This window comes from Neovison vison, chromosome 7 (genome assembly GCF_020171115.1).
Source record: "Neovison vison isolate M4711 chromosome 7, ASM_NN_V1, whole genome shotgun sequence".
Classification (NCBI taxonomy): domain Eukaryota; kingdom Metazoa; phylum Chordata; class Mammalia; order Carnivora; family Mustelidae; genus Neogale; species Neogale vison.
In genome coordinates, this window is record NC_058097.1 from 42,491,212 (window position 1) to 42,513,633 (window position 22,422).

General features: G+C 53.2%; 4 protein-coding genes across 5 annotated transcripts; 3 read left to right on the forward strand and 1 right to left on the reverse strand.

The window, feature by feature from the left end:
- The first annotated feature begins 81 nt into the window (after window positions 1-81).
- On the forward strand, window positions 82-1,443 carry PSENEN (presenilin enhancer, gamma-secretase subunit). Of its 2 annotated transcripts, none has more exons than XM_044256350.1 (4): window positions 82-183; window positions 315-470; window positions 893-997; window positions 1,161-1,443. In XM_044256350.1, the coding sequence occupies exons 2-4, from the start codon at window positions 410-412 to the stop codon at window positions 1,298-1,300; spliced, it is 306 nt and encodes a 101-aa protein (XP_044112285.1). In that variant the 5' UTR covers window positions 82-183; window positions 315-409; the 3' UTR covers window positions 1,301-1,443. The 2 variants fall into 2 exon arrangements, with proteins under 2 accessions (XP_044112285.1, XP_044112286.1); XM_044256351.1 differs by having other exon boundaries at window positions 113-183; window positions 379-470.
- A 1,169-nt stretch (window positions 1,444-2,612) lies between these two features.
- On the forward strand, window positions 2,613-7,681 carry LIN37 (lin-37 DREAM MuvB core complex component). Its single transcript, XM_044256353.1, has 9 exons — window positions 2,613-2,797; window positions 5,541-5,616; window positions 5,803-5,853; window positions 6,158-6,187; window positions 6,273-6,358; window positions 6,444-6,610; window positions 7,158-7,298; window positions 7,386-7,459; window positions 7,545-7,681. The coding sequence occupies exons 1-9, from the start codon at window positions 2,764-2,766 to the stop codon at window positions 7,624-7,626; spliced, it is 741 nt and encodes a 246-aa protein (XP_044112288.1). The 5' UTR covers window positions 2,613-2,763; the 3' UTR covers window positions 7,627-7,681.
- A 56-nt stretch (window positions 7,682-7,737) lies between these two features.
- On the reverse strand, window positions 7,738-11,067 carry HSPB6 (heat shock protein family B (small) member 6). Its single transcript, XM_044256354.1, has 3 exons — window positions 10,016-11,067; window positions 8,916-9,038; window positions 7,738-8,803 (listed from the first exon to the last, which is right to left on the reverse strand). The coding sequence occupies exons 1-3, from the start codon at window positions 10,211-10,213 to the stop codon at window positions 8,627-8,629; spliced, it is 498 nt and encodes a 165-aa protein (XP_044112289.1). The 5' UTR covers window positions 10,214-11,067; the 3' UTR covers window positions 7,738-8,626.
- Window positions 11,068-11,356: 289 nt separating this feature from the next.
- Window positions 11,357-21,097, forward strand: PROSER3 (proline and serine rich 3). Its single transcript, XM_044256352.1, is given in 12 exon segments — window positions 11,357-11,483; window positions 12,235-12,368; window positions 12,692-12,894; window positions 13,729-13,856; window positions 13,964-14,070; window positions 14,775-14,857; window positions 14,965-15,104; window positions 17,952-18,139; window positions 18,329-19,274; window positions 19,363-19,444; window positions 19,554-19,623; window positions 19,625-21,097. Coding segments are annotated over 10 exon segments (1,872 nt in total). The 5' UTR covers window positions 11,357-11,483; window positions 12,235-12,368; window positions 12,692-12,838; the 3' UTR covers window positions 19,697-21,097.
- The last annotated feature ends 1,325 nt before the right edge of the window (window positions 21,098-22,422 follow it).

The window sequence follows — 22,422 nt, forward strand, 5'->3', positions numbered from 1 at the left end:
GCGCTTGCGGGTTCGAGGCCTGCGCCCTCCCGGCAAAATCACCCCTGGAGTTCCGAAGGCGCATGCGTGCAGCGTTGCGGCATCTAAAAAGACTACAAACTCCAGAGACACTTGCGGTATCTCGCGAAAACTTCCGGAGTTGAAAGTGGCAAAGGCTTCCAAGCGAGGAAATAGACTGCACTGGTGAGTTGGGGGCCGTTCGCGCACCCGAATAAACGCGAAGAACGTTCAACCCAGCCAGCTTGCTGGTGGGGGCCGGGGTACCCTTCTTTCAGCAAACGCACCCTTCAGTTTTTCTCCGTTTTGCGTAATAGGGGCGTGGTTGTTCGCGATCCCTGCATCTGTCACTTGGGGTCAAGGCTTGGCTCTGCTCTACAGACCCGCGGAAAGACTCGGCCTCAGCGCCACTATGAACTTGGAGCGGGTGTCTAACGAGGAAAAATTGAATCTGTGCCGGAAGTACTACCTGGGTAAGGGCCGGTTCCTAGGATCCCAGGAGAAAAGAGGGGACCGGACTAGAGCACCAGAGGGAAGAGAGCCTGGGGCCTGGATTCTTGAGTCTAAGGGATAAAGCGACTGAGGTTGCGAGCTCCTGGGAAAGGAAGGGCCTGGGACCTAAGGAAAGAGGAAACTGGGGCCTCAGCTTCTGGGTCCCAAGAGACGGGGGACGTTGGGCCGGACTCTGGGTCATGAGAAAGAGATGAATGAGGAGTCGGGATTTGGGGGCCCTAGGGAGGGAGCTAGGATTTCTACGTCTCTGATAGCAGAGATCGCCACTTGAACTTGGGTATGGGAGACGGCCTTCTGTCCTCTAGGTGGGAGTTGGGGCGGGGAGAGGTTAGGAGGAGGATCCTCACTGCCTAACGTTTCAGGTTGGTTTTTTTTCTCCTAGGTGGGTTTGCTTTCCTGCCTTTTCTCTGGTTGGTCAACATCTTCTGGTTCTTCCGAGAGGCCTTCCTTGTTCCAGCATACACGGAGCAGAGCCAAATCAAAGGCTGTGAGTCCAGGGTACAGATGAAGGGAGGCCATTAGATGTTGGGAGGGAATGATGGAGGTTTCAGGATTCGGGGCTCCAGAAGAGAGGGCCAGCGCGGCGGGGGCGGGGCTGGAGACTAGAGGTCAGGTGGAGGCCAACTTTATCCATTCTTGTTCCTTTGCAGATGTCTGGCGCTCAGCTGTGGGCTTCCTCTTCTGGGTGATTGTGCTCACCACCTGGATCACCATCTTCCAGATCTACCGGCCCCGTTGGGGCGCCCTTGGTGACTACCTCTCCTTCACCATACCCCTGGGTACCCCCTGATAACTTCCTCTGTACAGGCCTGGGACCTGCTCATTCGCCCAGGATGGGCTCCTCTACTCTAAGCTCACTCTCAAACCCCAAGACTTGTTCCCATTTCCTGTGTTCTTTGCTGACATCCCCCAATAAAGGACTCTAATTCTCTATATTGACTTCCTGGATCTTTTGGATTTTGAAACATAAAATGGTTATTAATACTCAGAAATACGTATTTAATGCCCACCTTGTGCCAGGCTTAGTGCTTCACACATATGTGCAGTCCTTCATTCTCTGCACCCTCTGAAATAGGAACTTTCCTGCTCTGGAACCCTATTTTACAGATGCAGAACTAAGGATTATTGCTGGCATTGCTAGAGGCCTTTATCCTGTGCTGGTGGTGTATGAATTTGAAAACTACTTTCTCACTTGGTCTCAGTATTCTCATCAGAAATTTGGATATCAGTGCTATCTCCTAGAATTTACCTGAGCCAAAGCGTATGTGGTAAATGGAAGTTTCCCGTTTTCTGAGGATGTTGCTTGCAGCATTAGATATAGCCAAGAGTTTTATCAGAGAGGGCTTCCTTGACCATCTTTGATCGTTCCAATTTTAGTATATGTGCTGCCGAAGCGAGCACCTTGACCATCTTTGAAATTCAGCCCTACTTTGGTACTCCCAATGTGCCTTCAGTGTTTATCCTTTCTCATTACATTTCATTTAATATGTTTTACTTGTTTCTTGTAATCTCACATCCTCTAAAATATAAGCTCAATTACGGGAAGAGCTTCTGTCTGTTTTGTTCAGTGCTGTGTTCCCAGTACCTAGAAGAGTGCCTGACACGCTAACAAATACTTGCTAAATAAATGAGGTGCCTGAAGAGAGATTAACAGGTAGATGGCACTTAGCGAGTGCTCAGTAAGATTGAAACCGGCCTAACTCCAGAATTCTCTTCCTCAGGGACAAAAAGGGCTCCCACGGTTAAATAAACCCCGTCAACAGCTAAATTCGTGCTATTCAAAGCTTCTAACACTACGAGTTCCGAGAGGCCTCGCGAAGCCCTGGTCCTACATCACCCACAGTGCCTCGCGCGGCGCAGGCGCCGTTACTCTGGCTGCGTGTTTGGGAGCTGGAACTACACCTCCCAAGAAGCGCTCCGGGATGCCGTTGGTTTGTTTCCGGAAACGGGACCTCAGAAAGGTGGGACTTAGACCTGGGAGCCGATGACTGCAGCTGTCAATTGGTCAGGGATGAGATCGACGGTTGCACTGACAAATGGAAATAAGCAGTTGCCGAAGGGGCCCGCCCACAGAAGGGAAACTGGAGGAGGTGGCGGCTGCAGTGGCGGTCGCCGCCGGACACTGCTCAGCGCCGAGGATTGGCCGCACACAAAGCTTATCTGACTTCTTCCCGTCTGCCTTCAGCCTTGATTTGTGAACCTGGGCTCTTCTGGGCTCCTCTGACCCAGTTAGCCACACCTCAAACCCAAACCATGTTCCCGGTGAAGGTGAAAGTCGAGAAATCAGGTGAGGACTCCGAGGTAGGGGGCTTTTAGGGCGACCGATCGGGGTATGGGAGCTCCGAAAGACAGGATTATCGCCATAAGACGGACCACGCAACTTTTTCCTGCCACCCATCTGACTATCGCTGTCAGGCATGGGACGATTCTTGCCATCTTCATACCCTTCCGGTTTGTACTCAAGGTAGCATTGAGGTTGAATGGTGGTGGCTCAGACTCTTCGGTGCGGTGAGACATGGGGACCCCGAGCCGTGTAACTCTGAAAAATACTCGTCTTGGCTCTGCCTCAATTTCCCTATTTCCAGCATTGGTCATTAACAGCAAAGGTCAAGCATTGTGCTCAGAGCCTGAAGTACAGGGAAGCTTTTAATCTTGGCCGTTACTGTATCCCAATAATCCTAGGAAGTAGGAAATGTGGTGGATGGGGAAACCGAAGCTGAGAGAGAGGAAGTCATTTTGAGTTGGGTCCGAGTTGATGGGAAACCAGGACTGGCATGTTGAGGGCTAGTAGCACAGAATCCAGACCCCTCCTCCACCCACCCACCCCCCAAAAAGAGTAAAATGATGTGTAGGGTGTTAAATGGTATAAGAGGTAATAAAAACGAAACAGGAGAAGGTAAGATCTGACAAGATGAGGAAGAGAGCCATGAGGGTAGGTGAGGGACCAGCAAATCAGATCAAGGATACAGCTCTGAAGAGGCCCTGAAGTGGAAAACTGATTTGGCCCGTGCGAGGACAAGTATGGAGGCCAGTGTGGCTGGAGCAGAGGGAGTGAGGTAGGGAGCATGAGGGGATGACAGCGGAGAGCGAGAGGGAAGGGAACAGATCTTGTGGCCCCAAGTTGGGACTTGGGCTTTTGCTTAGAGGGGAATTGGGGAGCCAAGGGAGGGTTCAGAACTGAGGAGCAAGTTATTAAAAATGCCCCCCAAATGAGAACAAAACCGTGGGTGGAAGAGTAAAGGCCTGGCCACAAATAATGGTTGGGGCAGGCGTAGGCACGGAGGCCTGTGAACACTGGGTGGAAGAGCTCAGTCCCGGGGCTCTGCAGAGCTGTAGAGTGTTCTAAGCAGGAGAGGATCAGGTTTGGTTTGGTTTTCCAAAGAGTCCTCTAGCTATGTTGTGGAGGATAGATCAGAGGAGGAGATTGAGGCTGGGAGCCCAGGAGAAGTAAGGGAGAAGACCGGGGTACGGAGGGGGTATGTGGAGAGACACTCAGGAGGCCAAGTGGACAGGCCCTGGGGTTGGTGGGCTGGGGTAGAGGAGGGTAAGAGGTGTCTGTTATGAGGCCCAAGGAGGGATTGGGGGGCCGTGGGACTACCCCGAAATGGCCCAGGAAAAGGGATAAAGTTTAGAGAGGCCCCGAAGCTAGTGTGGGACCCAGTAGATGGTAAGGGCCGAGGGAATGTTCAGGGAAAGGTATCTAGGAGACCATGGGATCCCAAGGTCTAAGGTTCAGGAGAGAAGCAGGGGCTAGGGAAAGAGATGTGGGTATGATCAATGCTTTGGCTCCTGCCCAGGGCTCTTTGCTAGACTCTGAACTGCCTCTAGCCCTTCACTCCCACCATGTCTCTCCTCAGTGATGTTGGGAATCCCTGTGTCTCCCTGTCCCAGAGCTGGCAAAGCATGTCCCCAAGTGTCCTTCCAGGCTTTGAGCATTGGGACAGAGTGATGCTAGGTACTGGCTGGAAGAAGAGAATAAACACCCCACAAGGGTGAGAGGAGAATATTTATAACATCATCACCTCCTTAAATTCTATGATGAGGGCAGGCAAACACACAGGCGGACAGAGCCAGGAATGCAGGAAGGTGGGCCCAGATGTCATTTCCTGCCAAAAATGGATATTTTAGGTGCAGTCTCCAAATTATTCTTTTTTAAAGATTTTATTTATTTATTTGACAGAGATCACAGGTAGGCAGAGAGGCAGGTGGGGGGTGGGGGGAAGCAGGCTTCCTGCTGAGTAGAGAGACACTTCCCCCAATAAGGGGCTCTATCCCAGAACCCTGGGATCATGACCTGAGCGGAAGACAGAGGCTTTAACCCACTGAGCCACCCAGGTGCCCCTAGTCTCCAAATTATTAAGTGTTGTCCATTCAGATTTAGTTCAGATTTAAAATAACACCAAATAAAACAAAAGTCAGCCAAACAAAATACATCTGGGGGGCTAGATTCTGCACCCACTTTGAGTCTCTGCCTTATAACTTCGGCTGTAGAACCAGATGGCCTGTGTGCAAATCCTCAGCCCTAAAATTGCCTCGCTGTGTGACTTTGAGCAAGTAGCCTAACTTCTCTGTGCCTCAGTTTCATCGTACATAAGACATATCTACCTGCCAGAGTCATTTTGAAAATATAACAGGGTTAACAGGTGAGACGTGCTTAGAACCATTCTTGGCACATATGTACAACTTTATTATTATTATTACATGTTGCTCAGAGATTTATATACACCATAGGTTTATTTAAATCTCAGAATATTCCTTGCAGTTAGATAGCATTGGGAGGCCTATTTTCAAGATAAGGAAACAGGCTCAGTGAGGTAAGGTGACTTGACTTTTGTCACATGTGAGCATGTGGGACAGCCCTGGGACCCGGGGCTTTTGCTCTTCACATCAGTTGTCTTTGCCCACTGCCCCCTCTCAGCATGCCTGGGCCTGGCTGGAGGCTTGGATACACATGCCCTTCCCCAGTCCAGTTGGCTTCCCACCTGCCTTGGACCTGGGCACTGACTCCTGCTCGCTGTCCTCTTCCCCAGAGTTGGAGATGGCCAAGGCCCGGAACCAACTTGATGCTGTTTTGCAGTGTCTGCTGGAGAAGAGCCACATGGACAGGTTGGGATCTGGCCAGGTCATTGGGGGTTGGAGGTCCTGGCACACTGGACCCTCTCTCCGGTCCTGGGTGCATCTGGGTAGGGCCCCATAGGCTGACTTAGGGAGCAGGGAGCCCAATGGAAAAGCCACTCTGTCTTCCCACTTGGCCCTGGGAACCCCGAGCCCACAGTTCTCTCCTGCTACCAGGGAGCGTTTGGAGGAAGAAGCTGGGAAAACCCCCTCGGACACCCACAACAAGTAAGTTTTGTGGATGGGATCTGAATCTGAGAATTTGTGTGAGACTGCTTCCTCCCTTATCCAAGCTTCCTCCACCATACTTGTAACCAGCCCATGTGTACAGAGACCCTGTGGCAGCAGAAGCTCAAGTCCCCTCCTGGTTGCCATCTACAGCCCTGGAGGCTCAAGCGGGATGCAGGCTCTAAGGGGTCGGGGTGGGGGGTGTCCACGTGAGCATCTCAGTCTCCCCAGGGCACCCTTTGGGTGGTTTTGAGCGGGGGTTTGTTTGAGGGTCAGCCTGCTGACATCTTGTCTCTCCACACAGGGATTGTTCCATTGCAGCCTCTGGCAAACGGTAAGGTGGCAGGGGCCCCAGCCCACTCACTGGCAGGAGGTCGCCAGCCCCTGCCCTGGTCCTGATGTTCTCTTGCCCCGCACAGGCCATCAGCCCGCTTCCCCCACCAGCGGAGGAAGAAGAGGAGGGAGATGGATGACGGGCTGGCTGAGGGAGGGCCACAGCGATCCAGTGAGTAGGCTATGGCCCTAGAGGGCCGGCTGGGTCGGGGAGCTGTGTGAGGATGGTCACACGCCTTCCCCTCCCACTACCCTAGACACATATGTGATCAAGCTGTTTGACCGGAGTGTGGACTTGGCTCAGTTCAGCGAGAACACCCCACTCTACCCGATCTGCCGAGCCTGGATGCGCAACAGCCCCTCAGTGCGCGAGCGTGAGCGCTCCCCCAGCTCCCCACTACGCCCGCTGCCTGAGGACGAGGAGGTTGGACATGCGGCGGGCCCCCTCCGGGCAGCCAGTGGGGAGATGGTGAAGGGTGTCCTCTCCCAAAGCTGGTAGGATAGGCAGGCACAGGTCTCTGTGTTTGCTGGATCCGATGCAGCACACAGATGTGAGCCGTTTGGCTGAGAGTGTGGATGGAACTCCTTAAAGCAGACAGATACAACCACCTGGCCTGCCAGGGGGAGGGGACAGGGCTTCCTGGGGCAGGTAGATGTGACCTCCAAGATTAGAGGTTCCCCAAAGCTGGGGGGCTTGACAGGGGTCCTTACTGCAACCAGGTGTAGCCACCTGCCTAGGGTGGCAGATGAGGGTTACTGGACTGGGTAGGAGTGATTGGGGGTCCCTGGGCTGGATAGAATAGAGTCAGGGATCCCCGAAGAGACATTTCTTTGGCATGGCTCCTAAGACGGGTCTCCAGTGAGACCCTTGTGTCTGCTGTCACTGGGAAGGGCAGGAGGAGTGAAGTGCGTACTGCTGGCCCTCTTCCCTAACTCTATTGGCCCTGGCATGGGTTCCCTTGTGTCCCCAGAGTTCGGAGGTCACCAACAGCAAGAGTCGTGATGTGTACAAGCTGCCCCCACCCACAGCCCCCGGGCCGCCTGGAGATGCTTGCAGGTCCCGAATTCCATCCCCCCTGCAGCCTGAGACCCAGGGCACCCCTGATGATGAGGTGGGTACGCAGGCTGGCTCAGGGTTCTGGGGCAGTGGTACAGGGCTTGGGCATGGCTAACCCAGCCTGGCCTCCCTGTCCACGCAGCCCTCCGAGCCTGAGCCCTCACCATCCACACTCATCTACCGCAACATGCAGCGCTGGAAACGCATCCGCCAGAGGTGAGCGTTGCTGAACCTGTTTGCACCCCCATGGCTTCTGTCCCAGCTGCTAAGTCCTCCCTCTGCCTCTCTACCCCCACCACAGGTGGAAGGAGGCATCTCATCGGAACCAGCTTCGGTACTCAGAAAGCATGAAGATCCTCCGGGAGATGTATGAGCGACAGTGATGTTTCCCTGCTCTTCACACATCCCCCCAATAAACATCCCCTCCCTACACCTTCACACCAACCTCCGCTCTCTCCAGCCCGCATTTCCCAGCCCAGACATAAAGCAGTTGGTGTAGCTCTAGCACGTTTATTGAGGGGAATGGTTAAGGGTGACAGGAAATTCAAGGAGGGAGAAGGATTGTGGGATACCAAAGCAAAAGTGGCTGCCTGGTTGGATCTTGGGAAATGGGGGCAGGGCATGTGAAAGGTGGATTACGTGTGCTGTGTGGCTGATGATTTGGCAATTAAGACAGAATGACTGGGTGGAGGGAGTGGTTCTGGTTAGAGTTGGGAATGGGGCTTAGGGTATCTGCAGTCTGAGGTTGAGGGTCCTGCTGGGCCTGGAATAGGTGTCCAAGGGTGGGGTGGGGGTCAGAAAAGGGGTTCAAGAGTCTGGGAGAGGGTGCTGGCTGGGGGTTTAAGTCACAAGATGGGTGGGGGAGAGTAGATTGTCCAGTTGGACTGAGGGGAAGGATCCAGAATCTCAAGGCCCAGGCCTTGGATGGTCTGGATATTCAAGGGGTGGAGAGGGATTATGCTTGACTGGCCTGGGGTGGGGGCAGGGCTAGCCACACCATAATCCAGTGTTGGAGAGGGAAGAGGATTAAAATGCTGCGATGTGGAGATGTTTTAATAGATGAGTCAGAAGGAAGCAGAGGAGGGAGTTCTGAGTGGGTTTACATGCCAAGAAAATGGGGCCAGGAGACTACAGGCTGAAGGTTGTACCCCAGGGCATGGAATCTAGGGAGATGTCAGGAGTTTGAAAACTGGAGGGGGTGTGAGAATGGGAGTGTCGGTGGAATGATCTACGTTACCAGGGCAGGGTCTACGTGGGAAGTGTCAGGGTAGGATCCCAGACTGGGTGGGTGGTTTTGGCGCGCTGGGGACATCTGGCTGGGCGGAGTCAGGTTGGCTTTAAAAGAGGGGGCCTGAGGCGGCTCCCGGGATTCAGGCATGACGCCTATTTGGCAGCAGCCTGCGGCTGCGGCTGCGGCAGTGGGGCCTGGGGCGTTGTGGGTGCGGCCTGGATGGACAGGACGCCCTCAGGGGACAGCGCGGACGTCACGGCGGCAGGGTCAACGCCAGTCGGCAATTTGTAGCGGCGGTGGAATTCGCGCGCGATGTATCCATGCTCATCCTGAAGAGAGAGGGGACTTGAGTGGCCCCGCCCCTTCCCCATGGATGCTCCGCCCCTCCGGCCTGCGGGTCCCGCCTACGCATTCTGGCCCCACCCCTGCCAGCGGGCTCACCGGGCGCTCCTCGTGGCGCGCATGCACCTCCACGTGGTCGCCAACCACCTTGACGGCGATTTCCTCCGGGGAGAAGTGCTTCACATCCAGCAGCACCGAGAAATGCCCAGGCTCCGTCGGGACCTAAGCACAGCCCGATTGTCATCACCCCGGCGAGGCCCCCAGGAGCCAACAGAGCCCCTCCCCCATCGGTTCTGGGGCTGCCCCTGTCTCAGGCCTCCGAAACTGGGCAGTCCCCTTTCCCACTTGTAGCCGCAGAGGATCTCTTCACCCAGAATAACTGCTATCACCCGTCCCCCTGTAATCACTGAGATTCTCTCATCCAGAGAGATGAGGCCCTCTTCGCCTGCAAGGTCAGGGACCTCCGCTCTCACAGGGTAAGGCCTGCCCCCTCCCCCAGTGTCAGAGTGTCCTTTGGACACAGAATCCCCAGTCCCCTATACCTCAGAACTCCTGATGCCCTTACTGCACACCAATGCCCCCCCACCAGAAATTGACAAGATGCCTCTTCCCCCAGCTTCCAGTGTCGTCTTTTTACCCTCCCACTGGAGTCACAGGGCCACTTACGCCCTCCACAGTTACAGTACTCTCCCCCCAACTTCTCAGAGTAGCCAGCCCCCCTCTTTCTCAAGTCACAGGACCCTTCCCCTCTGTCTCTCCAGGAGACATAGGGTCACCACATACAGTCTCCAAATTCTTCCCCGAGAAATGACAAAACATTCCCTCCCCTCAGGAGCCCCTGGGAACCCCCATGCCCTTCAGAGTAACTGAGCGCCCCCTCTTCCCCAGATTTCCCGGGTCATCAGCCCCCTTCAGAGTCACCGAAGATCGCCTCCGAGTGATGGCCCCACCCTCTCCGTGACTCAGTCATTCCAGCCCCTCAGAGCTGAGACCCTCCTCAGATGACCAGGGGCCTCCCACCCGCCTTAGTAATCCGGCCTGTGAGATTCCGTACTCAGGAACTCTGGAAGCCCCTCTTGAGTGGCCGGACTCTCCACCCGGCTCAAAGTCGGGGGACATTCCTCACCGCCCCTTGGGGATGACCGGGGGCCCCAAGCCTTGCAAGTGGTCGAGTTACCGCCCTCCCCCAGGCCTGGCACCTGGGCGGTAGGCAGCGCCACGCTGGGTGCGCGCAGGTAGTAGGGGGCCAGTGAGGCGGGGCAGAGCGCAGCCAGCTCGGCCTCCAGCAGCCCCTCGCCGAAGCGCTGGTCGAAGAGGCGCCCAGGCGCCGAAAGCCCGGGCAACGGGGCCGAAGCGCGGCGCAGCCAAGACGGCTGCACAGGCACGGGGATCTCCATCCTGCTTCGCCGCCGCCGCCGCCGCCGCCCCTAGGCTCCGCAGTGCCCCTGCGTGCGCCGCAGCAGCTCTTATAGTACGCCTTGTGTCCGCCCCTCGGCGGGCCGCCCGGGGACATTGGGACAGCGGCCAGCCCCGGCCATTAATAGAGCCTTATTTAGAAAGCCCAACAATGACTTGGCCATTTATTAAGCGCCTGCTGGATGCCAGAGAGGTGATCCCCCGCTTTCCCAAAGGGGAAACTAAGGCTGAGGAGGCGGAGCAGCATTTGGGACCCAGGGCCCGAAAACCCCACCGCAGAGTTCGCAGTCCCTTTAATTCACTCCCGCCCCGTAGGCAGCCCTGGGGATGACGCAGACGGCGGTCTTAAAAGCAGATTCTTGGGTACAGGGAATGTGGTAGCCGGCCAGGCTGTCAGGAGGACAGAGAACAGACCCGACTCCCATCTCAGCAGAACGCTGGGCCCAGCCCCCCGGCAAGCCGGGCCTAATTCGGGGCCTCTGACTCAGCCTCGGGTGAGCAGAGTAGCGGGGTCTGCCAGGTGAGCAGCGGCCAGAGGGCGCGGGCACGAACAGTCCAGGCTGGCCCCCCAGGGGCCGCGCGCCGGGCCCGAAATAGCTCGTTTTGATCCCACCACCTCGGCTAGGAGCCCAGGCCTGGCACTTAGCGCAACCAGCTGCTCCTACAGCAAGACGGGAAGTGGTTAATGACTCCGCGGGACCGGTTGGCTGGCGCGACTGATGGAGGGGCGGCAGTTAGGCGACAGACTCCCCGATTGCTCTGTACACGAGAAACGGTGGTTACTTTGGAGTCCAGACAAGCTTTCGGCAGCAAAAGTGGGAGTGGCTATAAGGCAGGGCTGGAAAGAGAGAGTACTTTATGACCCCTCCTAACCGCGAGCTCACCCTCGGATCCTTCCCATTGGTTCACAGGCTTGCCAATTACTGCCACGCGCTGCGGTTCTCCAATCAAACACGCTCTCTCAGTCAGTCCGAAGGTACGGCCAGTTGTGCGACATCTCCCTTTGGCCTCTTCCCAGTTACTTTTGTTTTCTCCTCCATCATTGGTCGCCCTGGAGGCCGCTCTCTTCCCGCGCGGACACTCCGAGAGAGGGACTGGCCTGGCCAGGCATTGCTTAGCAACAAAGATGCACGCAGGCTCAACCCAGTGAGGGAGCGGAGCTGGCGGAAGCGCCCAGGGAGCAGCTGGATGGACTGCAGGTGAGGCCGATCCTTCTCCCGGAGACCCCAGGAAGCCTGGAAAGGACCTACGGTGAGATGAACACAGCGTCGGGTCCGATTTGCTAAGGTCCGGAGTCTCTATTTTTAAAACCACACTGGAACTACGACTCCCAAGATGCTCCACATCCGCCGGCAGCGCCAGCTTTGGACTTCACCATCTCGGGGTCCCATTGCGTCTTACGTTCCGCTTTCCAAGTGGCTCCAAGGGCTTTTCGTTTTCCTCCACGGGTGTCCAGTGTCATCTTGGGAGTTAAATTTCTGAATTTTAAAACTGCCCCAGATTCCTGTGGGTGTTGGTTTTTAACTTTATTGCTTAGACGGAGCCCAGTTGCTGTTGGGGGTTGTAGTCCTTTTACCATTTACACCTTAGTGTACCCAGGACTTTATGGTAAATGTACAGTGTAAGGGGTTAGCCGTGGTTCTCAACCCGAGCTCCACGTCGAAATCCCCTGGGACGGTGCGAAAGAGATACAGATACTAGCCCGCTTCCAGATATTATGATTCTTTTCGGCTTGGGGTAAGGACCATGTATCTGTATTTTTAAAAGGCTCCTTTATTGGATTCAGGCTTAAGAACCACCAGTTGGCAGTTCTTGGTTTTCTGAGACTGCCCCCAAGGGCTGGTGGGTAATCGAGCCTCTAGTATCATTATCTTGAATGTGCAGCGCTGCTTCATGGGAATTATAGTTCATCTCTTCCTGGAATCTATGGGAATGGTAATCTGGTTCTCCCCTCCTCTTCCCAAACCTGAAACCTAACTCCACCCCACAACCCCCCAAACAGGAAGGCTCTGCCTGGCAAACTCACTCTCCTCTTGCAGTCTGCCAGTTTTCTCCATCCAAGACAACCCCCTTGAGGATACTGCCCTGGATCAAAGCCACTATTGGCCATCCGGAAGCCAGACTTGGCACACCAAGGTGAGGACACTCCATAGAGAGTGCTGTGTGTGAGCCCAGTGGTGAGGGAGTGACAACCAGCGGGAAGGAGGACATGTGATGAGAGACAGGGGTGAGAGATTAAGAGACAGTCCCTCCTCCCCTCCCCATGGCTCTGCCCTCACCCAGTCTTCTGTCATCTGGACCCCCTGTTGTAGCCCCCAGTCACTCTAAGTCAAAACCATTGTGGGATATGTTTCCTCCCCTCTCGACTCAACTAAGACAAACTTCATGTGTGCCTTCATTCCCCTACAGGGATGACCTGTCCACCCTCACTTTCTTCTCTCCCTACCTCCCTATCTTAGACCCTGACCCCATCCAGGTCCCAGAGGTCCAGGCCCGCAGAAGCTCCGAAGGCTCTGGCCACAGGTCCCAACTCCTCTGAACTGTTTGAAGAGTCCTGGCCATCCAGTTCAGAAAGCCCTTCCCCGCCCAACACCACTGAAGGACAGATGGGAACCTCTCTGTCACCCACCTTGGTCGACAGCAGGGAGTCCGTGGTGGCCAAGTAAGTCCCAGCAGCCCTGGGGGAGAGAAGGGTTTGGATCAGGAGGGGGTAGGCATCCCATAATTATCACCATAGCAAGAGTTGTTTATGCAATACTTTTAGGACCACACTTTATGTGTGCTGTTAAGAGCTCTGGAGGTAGGCTGCCTGGGTTCAAATCCCAGCTCTGCCACTTACCCTCTGTACGATCTGGGCCTCAGTTTCTTCATCTGTAAATTGGGGGTATTAACAGCATATATCCCCTAGGGCTGTTTTAAGCTTTCAATGTGTTACTGTCTATAAAGTATCTAGAACCAGTGCTATCACATAGTGAGCCCTTGGATTTGTAGCATCCAAGTTCAGCTGCTCTATCAAACAGCCCCAAATTACTTGTGGCTTAATCAAGAGAGCATTTATTTCTCCCTCAAGCAACAGTCCAGGCAGAAGCAACAAAGGCCAATATGGCAGCCCCTGGCTCAGGTGTCAGGGACACGGTTTGCTTCCTGTCTTGTTGCCTCCCATCACTAGGTTTTTGCCCTTTCCTTTATGGACCAGAATGGCTCCCAACCACATCCACTTTCCAGAATCACATCTCCTCATCTCAAAACCCTACTGGTCAAGAACTTCGTTATGGGGCCATAAAACTGTAGGGGCCTCTGAGAAATGCATCTGCGGAAGAGTGGCTATGGGCCTAGTATTATACAGTCTTATATAATACTGCATTACTCTGTAAGAACAGATGTTGAGGGACAAGCACTAGGCACTGCCAAAGTATCTGATAAACATCGCTATTGTTACTATTATTATTATTTGGCTCTCCTCGTTCACCCACCTCCCATTCTCGGATGCTCACAGGTACATAAACCGGTTCCGTCAGGCTCAGCCCACAAGCCGAGAGGAGCGCCAGCCTGCAGGCCCAACCCCAGCTGACTTTTGGTGGCTCGGGCCTGAATCTCCAGACACCAGCAGTCAACTTGCTGCAGGTACCAGCTTCAGTCCTGTCCACTGCCGGCCTAAAACCTTTCCTGATCAGTGCCCCCAGGAGACATTCCCCATGCCTCCCTAAAAATCAACTGGGGCTTCTCAGCAGGAGCCAATGAACCAGAAGGAAGACCCAGCACAGCAGTCCCAATTCTTGCCAAGGTGGCCAGTGCATCTCAGGCTAAGGCTGTGGCTCCCCTTGAGGAAATGAAGCAGGTGATATATATTCTCATCTACCTTCTTCCCTGTGTACCTGAACTGATACCACCAGCCCTAGGATAGAATTACAAAGTCAATCCCCAATTCAAGGAAGCTTAAAGAAAAAAGGAGGATTTGTTGGCTCATGCAATCAAGAAATCTAAATGTATATGCTTTCAGGCATGGCTGGATTGAGGTGTTTGAATGGTTTTAAGAGGAACTTGACTCTCTTGACTCTCTGTTCCTCTTGGGCTCAGTCTCAGGCAGGCTTTCCCCTTGAAGTAGTGAACATGACCCCAGTGACTCTTGGCTTCTAGCTTACATAATCACTTTAGTGGAAAGAGGAGCATTTTCCAGTAGTTCCATCCAGAGCCCCAGAGCTTACTCTAGTTCATTCATTCTTTTTTTTTTTTTTTGCTATTCATTTATCTTTGAGCCAGTTGCTGTGGAACCAGAGGACAGACTGTTGTGATTAGCCAGGCCTGGTCAGGAAGGTGGGGTCCACCCTTCTCCCACAATAATGACTACAAGGAGGGGTGTGAATCCCCAGAGGAAAACTGGGTCCCCCTTCCCTGGGGAGGAGGAGTGGATTCCTTAGATGGCTTACCAGCATGTGAGCCTATCAGCTGTAACACAGACCTGTACTCCAGGTCTTGTGTCCAAAGTCTGTTTCCCAGCACCCTTTAAGATGGAGCTAGCCTCTAATCCCTCTTCCCTCGCAGAGCCTCAACACATGGAACTCGTCCCTGCTGGACCTGGAGACACTGAGCCTACAGAGCAGAGCTGCCAGGCTGCTCAGACGCAGGTAGGTGCCTTTCCTGCCCCCCATGCCCTCCCACTCCCCGGCCAGCTCCAGGGCCCTCGCACCGTCTCTGAGACCCCTATTGCCTTGCTTGTGCTTTCTCCTTACAGCAAGGCATCCATCTCTGCCTCCTCACTAAGCCCTAGCGATACCAGCAGCTCCTCATTCCCAGTCAGCTCTGATGGCCTTTCTCCCTTCTCCAAGACCTTCACCCCTGACTTCAGTAAGGGCTCTGACCCCAAGGCACATGGTAAGTTCTGAGGCAAGGATCGAGAAGAGACTGGATGTGAATCCCAGCTCTGACATCTACCCACTCTGGGCCTCTCTGTTTCTCCAAGTTTTAAATCAGCAATAAATGAGTTGAGGGTACAGGGAGCTCCTGCCACAGTCCTCACAGCATCAGTTGTTAACATGGCAGGTTCTCTCTCTGCCTCCTGTTTGCAGTTCTGAACACAAATTTCCAAAATCTGAAGGCTTTTTCCTCATTTGACCCCGTACCTGCTTGGACAGCAAAATCTGACCAAAAGAATATGAAGGCTGTTTATCATCTCTCTGTATCTCACTGAGGGTGAATAGACATACTTTTTGCTATGACTGTGTTACCTTGAACCACAGGAAACTTGTCCTTGTTAGTAAAAGATGGTTGAGTATGGACAATTTCATCTTGTTCAACCAAATACTAATGTGTCTAGGACACCGAGCCAGCCCTCTGCTGGTGCTGGACGTATGATGTGATTTCGCTGAAGCAGGCAAATTGTTGAACTCCTAATTCCAGCCACCTGAAGTCTTCAGATTTCAGAGATGGGATTATGGACCTGGATTACTGTTACTCCATGGCCAGGTCCTGGGACGCAGTGGTGCACAGGACAGATCCTGTCCATGTCTCATGGGGTTCGAGTGAATGGGGACAGGCAGGCACAGAAAACAGGTGCACCTGCATGGTATGTGATCCTGGCAGAGCTCTCGCTTGTCTGATTCTTTGCTTCTTTTCAGCTTTACCTCACCTTTCATTCACCTCTCCTTCCTAAGCCTCGGTGTTCTCATCTGCAAAATGCGGATAAAGCTAGTATCTACTTCGTGAGTTGTCCTTTAAATTTACTCATCCTTTCATCTAAAAAGCATTGAATATCTATTGTGGATGAGGCCCTGGCAGGGGACTTGGGGATTCCACAGTGAAACAGCCGTGTGTGGTCCCACCTTCATGGTCCTCATAGGACATGTGGGCCAGAAAGTAGCCACGTAACCCCACAAACACATGTGAAATGTAAGCAGAAATGAGGGCCCTGTAAGAGAGGATGGTGATGCTGGGAAGTCAGAGAAGGCCTTCTTGGAAGAGGTGCTAAGTGGAGACCTGAACAACAAAGGTGGGGACAACACCCCTGCAGCATATACAGAGGACCTAAGGTGGAAGGGAGCATGGTGCAGATAATGGACTAGAAAAGGCGGGGGAGGGTGGTGTTTGAGAGTAGTATGGGGTCAGGTGGAAGAGATTGGCAGGGGTCAGATTACACTGGGCTATGGAAGCATGGGAGGCATTTGGTCATTATCTGAGTACTGGGGAGCCATGGGAGGGTTCTGAGCAGGGAGGGATTCAATCTTTCTTGGGTTATTAACAGACTCCCTCTGGCTACTGTCACCCCCCCCCACCCCCCGCCGCCCCACTGGCCCACCATGAGAGATGCTGTTAGTTTTTCTTGGGCCAGAGCCTAAGGAACAGAGTAGAGGGAAGGGGCCAGCTTTGGAAGTAGAGTCACAGGAAATAGAAGGGAGTGGGAGAGAGAAACATCCAGGATGACACCCTCTTCTCTGTGCAGCATCAGATGATGGGGCTTCATAGAGACAAGAGTCCTACTGATCTTGACCGATGAAGTTAGGCTCTGGGTGCTGAGATGATGTCCATTTGCCCCACTGAACTGAGGACAGCCTATGGCCCTCCCCTGGGTCACTGCTGTATCCCTGGACCCTGCAGTTCAATATAATAAATAGTTCCTATGGCATTTATGCCCAGATACTGATGGCACCAGCCTTGTTCTTGACACTGCAGATGTAGTGATGGTCAGATAGACGAAAATCACTGCCCTTGGGTAGCTGGCATTGCAAAGGGAGAGAGAAGTAAGCAAAGAAGTACCACACTGATTATGTTAGAAGGCAGAAAGAGCTAAGAAGGAACCTGGAACAGGAAAGAGGATATGGGCTGGCAGTTGTTGCAGTTTTTTTTTTTTTTTTTAAGATTTTATTTATTTATTTGAGAGAGAGAGACAGTGAGAGAGAGCATGAGCGAGGAGAAGGTCAGAGAGCGAAGCAGACTCCCCATGGAGCTGGGAGCCCGATGTGGGACTCGATCCCGGGACTCCAGGATCACGCCCTGAGCCGAAGGCAGTCGTCCAACCAACTGAGCCACCCAGGCGTCCCAGTTGTTGCAGTTTTAAATAGACTGGCCAGGGAAGGCCCCACTAAGAAGGTGATCTGAATAAAGATCTGAGTAAAGATCTGAAGCATGGGAGGGATGGAACCGTGTGCATCCAGGAGGGAACAGCACTCCAAGCAGTGGGAAGCACAAATGCAAAAGCTTGCTTTTTACCAAGACAGGGGAGGGTTCCAATCCAGGAGGGCCCTGACCTGACTCAGATGTTCCCAGGCTCCCTCTGGCTGCAGTGGGTGTGGAGGGGTGTGGGGGGTTAGACAGGACAGATCGAGAGGACAGAAGTAGACCAGAGAAGACCCTGCTGTGGGGCTGGCCCCAGGAAATGGCAGTCAAGAGGGGGAGAAGTGGGCAGATTCTGGAGAATCTGTCTTGTTCACTGCTGTGAACACCATGTCTAGAACAGTGCCTGGCATATAGGAAGAACTCAATAAATATTTGCTGATGAATAAAGAACTGAATGACGACAGGTTAAGAAGCCCATGAGTGCTCTTGCCTCTGACTCTGCCCCCTTTCTCGATTCCTGCTTGGGAGAGGAGCTGGGACATTATCTGGAGAGCCTGTCTGAATACCTTTCTGGTACAGTCAGAGGGGGTATTCACAGGCTGTCCTTGGTTTGCTCATCACACCAGCCCGTGCGTGGCCTTACCCTTCCTCCTTCTACTTACCCCACAGCAACACCAGTGCCTGCCTCCATCCCTGCGCCAGCCCAGGTCTCCTCCCAGGCACCCCTGCGTCCAGAGGATGACATTCTATACCAGTGGCGGCAGCGGCGGAAGCTTGAACGGGCTCGGGCTCAGGCTCGAGGAGGGCAGGGTGATGGAACCTGGGTACTACCCCAGACTCCTGCCCTCACCACTCCAGTGAGAGCTGGGGGTGGGGGGGTAGGGGTGGGGAGGGTAGGGGTGAGGGTTGGGGAATGAGGTGGGGAGCTTGAGGGGGCTGGAGGGAGGGATGCTAAGGGAAGTTGGAGGAAGGGGAAGCCAGAAGGGAACTGAAGAACCCTCTGCCCTTTTCCTCCCTCTCCCGTCCCTGCCCGCATTTGTTTACAGGCCCTTTCTGCCCCTGCAGAGACTCTCGGCTCCCTGGGAACCCAGCCTCCCTGCGTCCCACATTGGGCCAGTGTGGCCCGACCTGGGCCCCTGGAGGCCTTCTATATGGAGAGACCTTCTGTTCCCCCAGGGTTCTCTCCACACATCCTTTGGGGTCCCAGCCCCCATGGGTTCTTCTGGGCCCCGCAGTCTGGTCCCTGGGTATCTCTCGGGGCCATTCCTCCCGCGCCGTCAACCCCTGTGGCTCTGGCTGCCACACCCCTGCCCCCCGCCTCCACCCCGGCACCCACCGCCTCCACCCTCCCGCCCCCAACCGCCCCCCAGGACCCGCCCACTCCTGCTCCGAGCTGCCCGGCCCAGCCGGAGAGGCAGGGCTCCAAGCCTCGGAGTAGCAGAGCCCCGCGCCAGGAGTCGGCTGGGGCAGTCGTGGCAGCTGACGAGGGGCCTGGTCCCCAGCTCAGAGGCGCCCTGGGCCAAGTAGTATCAGCTCGACTCTTCCCGGACGGCCTGGAGGACACGCCCCCTCACCTTGAGAGCCCATCTCTACCCAAGGGTGAATCTCTGAAAGTCAAAGCCACACAGCCCCAAACCAAGATTGCGCCACCTCGCTCAGAGGTCACGCCCCCTCTATCTGGATCAAAATTTCCCAAGGCACAGACTCCGCCAAGTCGGTCTAAAGCCGAGTCTCCGAAAGCCAAGGCCACGCTCCCCCTAGCGGTGTGGGAGCCTAGGAAAGACAAAGACACTCCCTTGGCTGAAGCTGGGTATCCAGCGCCCAAGGTCCCGCCCACTCCAGCTAAGGAGGCGTTCCCTGGCGCCAGGGCCGCGCCCCCTTCCTTCAAGGCGGGGTCTCTCGAGGCAGCGGCTGCTCCCTCGTCTGCTGCTGGCCACGCCCCCTCAGAAGATCTGCTCTACCAGGCTGCCCGACTTCTAGAGGAGGCGGAAGGTGAGCTGATGTGCGTGGCTGCGCGGATCTGGACGGCAGTCCAGCACCTTACGAGTCAACATCCTGGCGCTCGCTCTTTTCTCCCTAGACTCTGACGGCAGCGAGTTCCAGGACGACCCGGTACTTCAGTTGCTGAGAGTTCAGAGGGCCGAGCTGAGACGCCAGAAAAGGTGACCGTCGCCGGGATATACAACACCCCGTTCCCCGAGCCATCCACCACCCCAAACTCCAATCCTGAGCACATAACCTGAGCCTCTACTATCCTGGCTTTTTTTGCAGGAAAGTGGACGCCCAACTATGCCTCTTACTGGAGTACACTGAAGACCCAGGGACTTGGTCTTCTCCAACCAGGTCGCCCCCCCAGGTCCCCAGGAAGGCATCTGCAGAGGGAAGGAGTTTCTCTTGAGACCAGACAACATTGAATTGTACAAATTGTGTTTTTCCCAATACAATATATTATTTTTTTCACGTTACTGATTGTCTCTGAGAAAGTTGTTCAGGGAAGGCTGAGAGTCACGCTAATTTAGAGAAATAGCTCCCTCCCGCCCCAATCCACCCCCTGCCCCACCCCCACTGTAGTTCCCGACTGACCGTTGGCACAAAATCTCTTCCCGTTTCCCCTCTGAGGAATCCTCTCTGAGGTCCGGAGAGGGGGAGCGGTTCCAGGCCAGATTTCAGGCAAGACTGAGACTCACCTTAGTTGACTCTCAGCTCAAGAAGCGGATCCTCCTGACTCAGCTGAAACCAAAGGGCTGTGTTCTGGGCTAATGAAGCTAATGGGGTCATCAGAGTGCTGGACAATGGTCAGCCCTCAGTCCGCAGCCTGCTTGAGCCCACAGCAGCATTCGGCGTGCTCATCCCTCCCTCTTTGAAACACTTCCTTCCCCTATTCCCAGTGCCCCACCATTCTTCTCACCTCTCTGGTCATTGCCCCACCTTGTCATTGCCCCAGCCTGTCACTTGAGGATATCCCAGGTCCCTGGCCTTAACTGTATGTATTCATTCCCAGGTGCTCTCATCTAGCTTCACCTGTCTGGACATCACCTGTCTGGACTTTTGAAAAACCTGTTGTTTTGTCTGTAAATTCTTTGACACACTTCCCATTAAGAAATAGAGTCAGTGTCGTTCTCCCTGAAACTAGGTAGAACTCTGGGGACTGCCTCAACAAATAGAATACAGAGGAAATGACCCTGCTTTAAGTTTCTAAACCAGATTAGAAAGGGTGATACAATTTCCACCTGGTGGCCCAGCATCCTCTCTCTTTTGTGTGCTTTGGAGCCCTGGGCTGCCATGTAAAAAGTGCAGTTACCCTATGAGTAGGGGTTTTGGTTACACAGGTGTATGCACTTGTCAAGATTCAGTGAAAATTCTGAATTTTATTGTAGGTAGAGTTGATCTCAAAATAAAAACAAATATTGAACTCTAGTAAGAGATATGCATGCTGAAGTGTTTAGGGGACAGTATACCAATATCTGTTATTTATTCTGAAATATATCCAAAAAATAGTGAGACTACTGGAATAGAATGAATAGAGTAATAGGTGACTGGGATATAAAATAGATACAGTAAAATGTCAGTGGTAGGATCTAAGTGGTGGGTATATGGGTGTCTACTGTGAAATTCTTCAACTTTCCTATATGTTAGAAACTTTTCGTAATAAAATATTGGGAGAATTTATGACTAGGATTATTTTGATATCTGTATTTATTAAAAAGGGAGGATAGAACCGGTTTCTGTTAAAAGTAGCTTCTGAGGGCTCCTGGGTGGCTCAGTCAGTTAAGCGTTTATTTGACTTTGGCTCAGGTCACGATCCTGGAATCCTGGGATCGAGTCCCGTGTCAGGCTCCCCACTAAACAGGGAGGCTGCTTCTCCCTCTGCCTTTATCCCTGCTGGTGCTCCCTCTCTCAAATAAAGAAATAAATCTTTTTAAAAAAGTAGCTCTGCATAACAAATAGCATGGAGGACAAGGGGCGTTAGAGAGGAGTAGGGAATTTGGGTAAATTGGAAGGGGAGGTGAACCATGAGAGACTATGGACTCTGAAAAACAATCTGAGGGGTTTGAAGTGGCAGGGGGTGGGAGGTTGGGGTATCAGGTGGTGGGTATTATAGAGGGCATGGCTTGCATGGAGCACTGGGTGTGGTGAAAAAATAATGAATAATGTTTTTCTGAAAATAAATAAATGGAAAAAAAAGTAGCTCTGTATATCATAGACATGGTATATATTTGTTTTCAACCTCTTTGAACAAACCATACATTTAAATGACCTTTTTTTAAAAAAGGAAATTGCTGTTTAGACATAAAGAGAAATAAAAGATGTTTATAGTAGCAGAACTTGATCTAGTTGGGGGTTCTGGAGCCTAGAAGAATTTCTGAGGAAGTTACAACTTAAGCTGAGACAGGTAGGAATTAACTCATTGACAAAAGGTCAACTATTGCTAGATTATAAATCATCCCCAAAATTTAGTGGCATAAAACAATCATTTTATTGTTCATGGATTCTGTGAATCAGAAATTCGGACAGGGCACAGTTGGGGACAGCTTATTTCTGCTCCATGATGTCTAGGGGTTCAGCTGGAAAGATGCAAAGGTGACTTGACAGCCAGGGACAGAACTTCTGGAGCTTCTTCACTTACAAGTCTGGCACCAGGGCTCAGATGACTCTAAGGCTCGGCTCAGATGGAACTGTAGACTCTAGTGCTTACACATGGTCTCCCCACAGGGCTTGGGCTTCCTCAAAGCATGGCTTCCTGGCCATAGGTGCACTTCTCACATGATGCCACAAAGCTCTAGAGCTAGTCATTCCAGCAGACAAAAAGGAAGATGCATTGCTTTTTTGCAACTTAGCCTCAGATATAGCATAATGTCAATTCCACTATTCTCTGTTGGTTGAAGTTGTCAGTCTTGCTCAGATTCAAGGGGTAGAGGACACAGACTCCAGCTTTTCATGAAATCAGTGTCAAGGAATTTGCAGTCATTTTAAAGACTACAGGCAATGGGAACATCATGTAAGAAATCCCTGCAATGGGAGTGAAGTCAGCAAATTCAATAAGCTGAAATAAGTAACTCCAAATTGAGCCCTCCTCAGCATTCCCTTTTCCCCAATCCTGGCTTAATTTTTTATCCTTAGAATTTATCACCTTCTGATT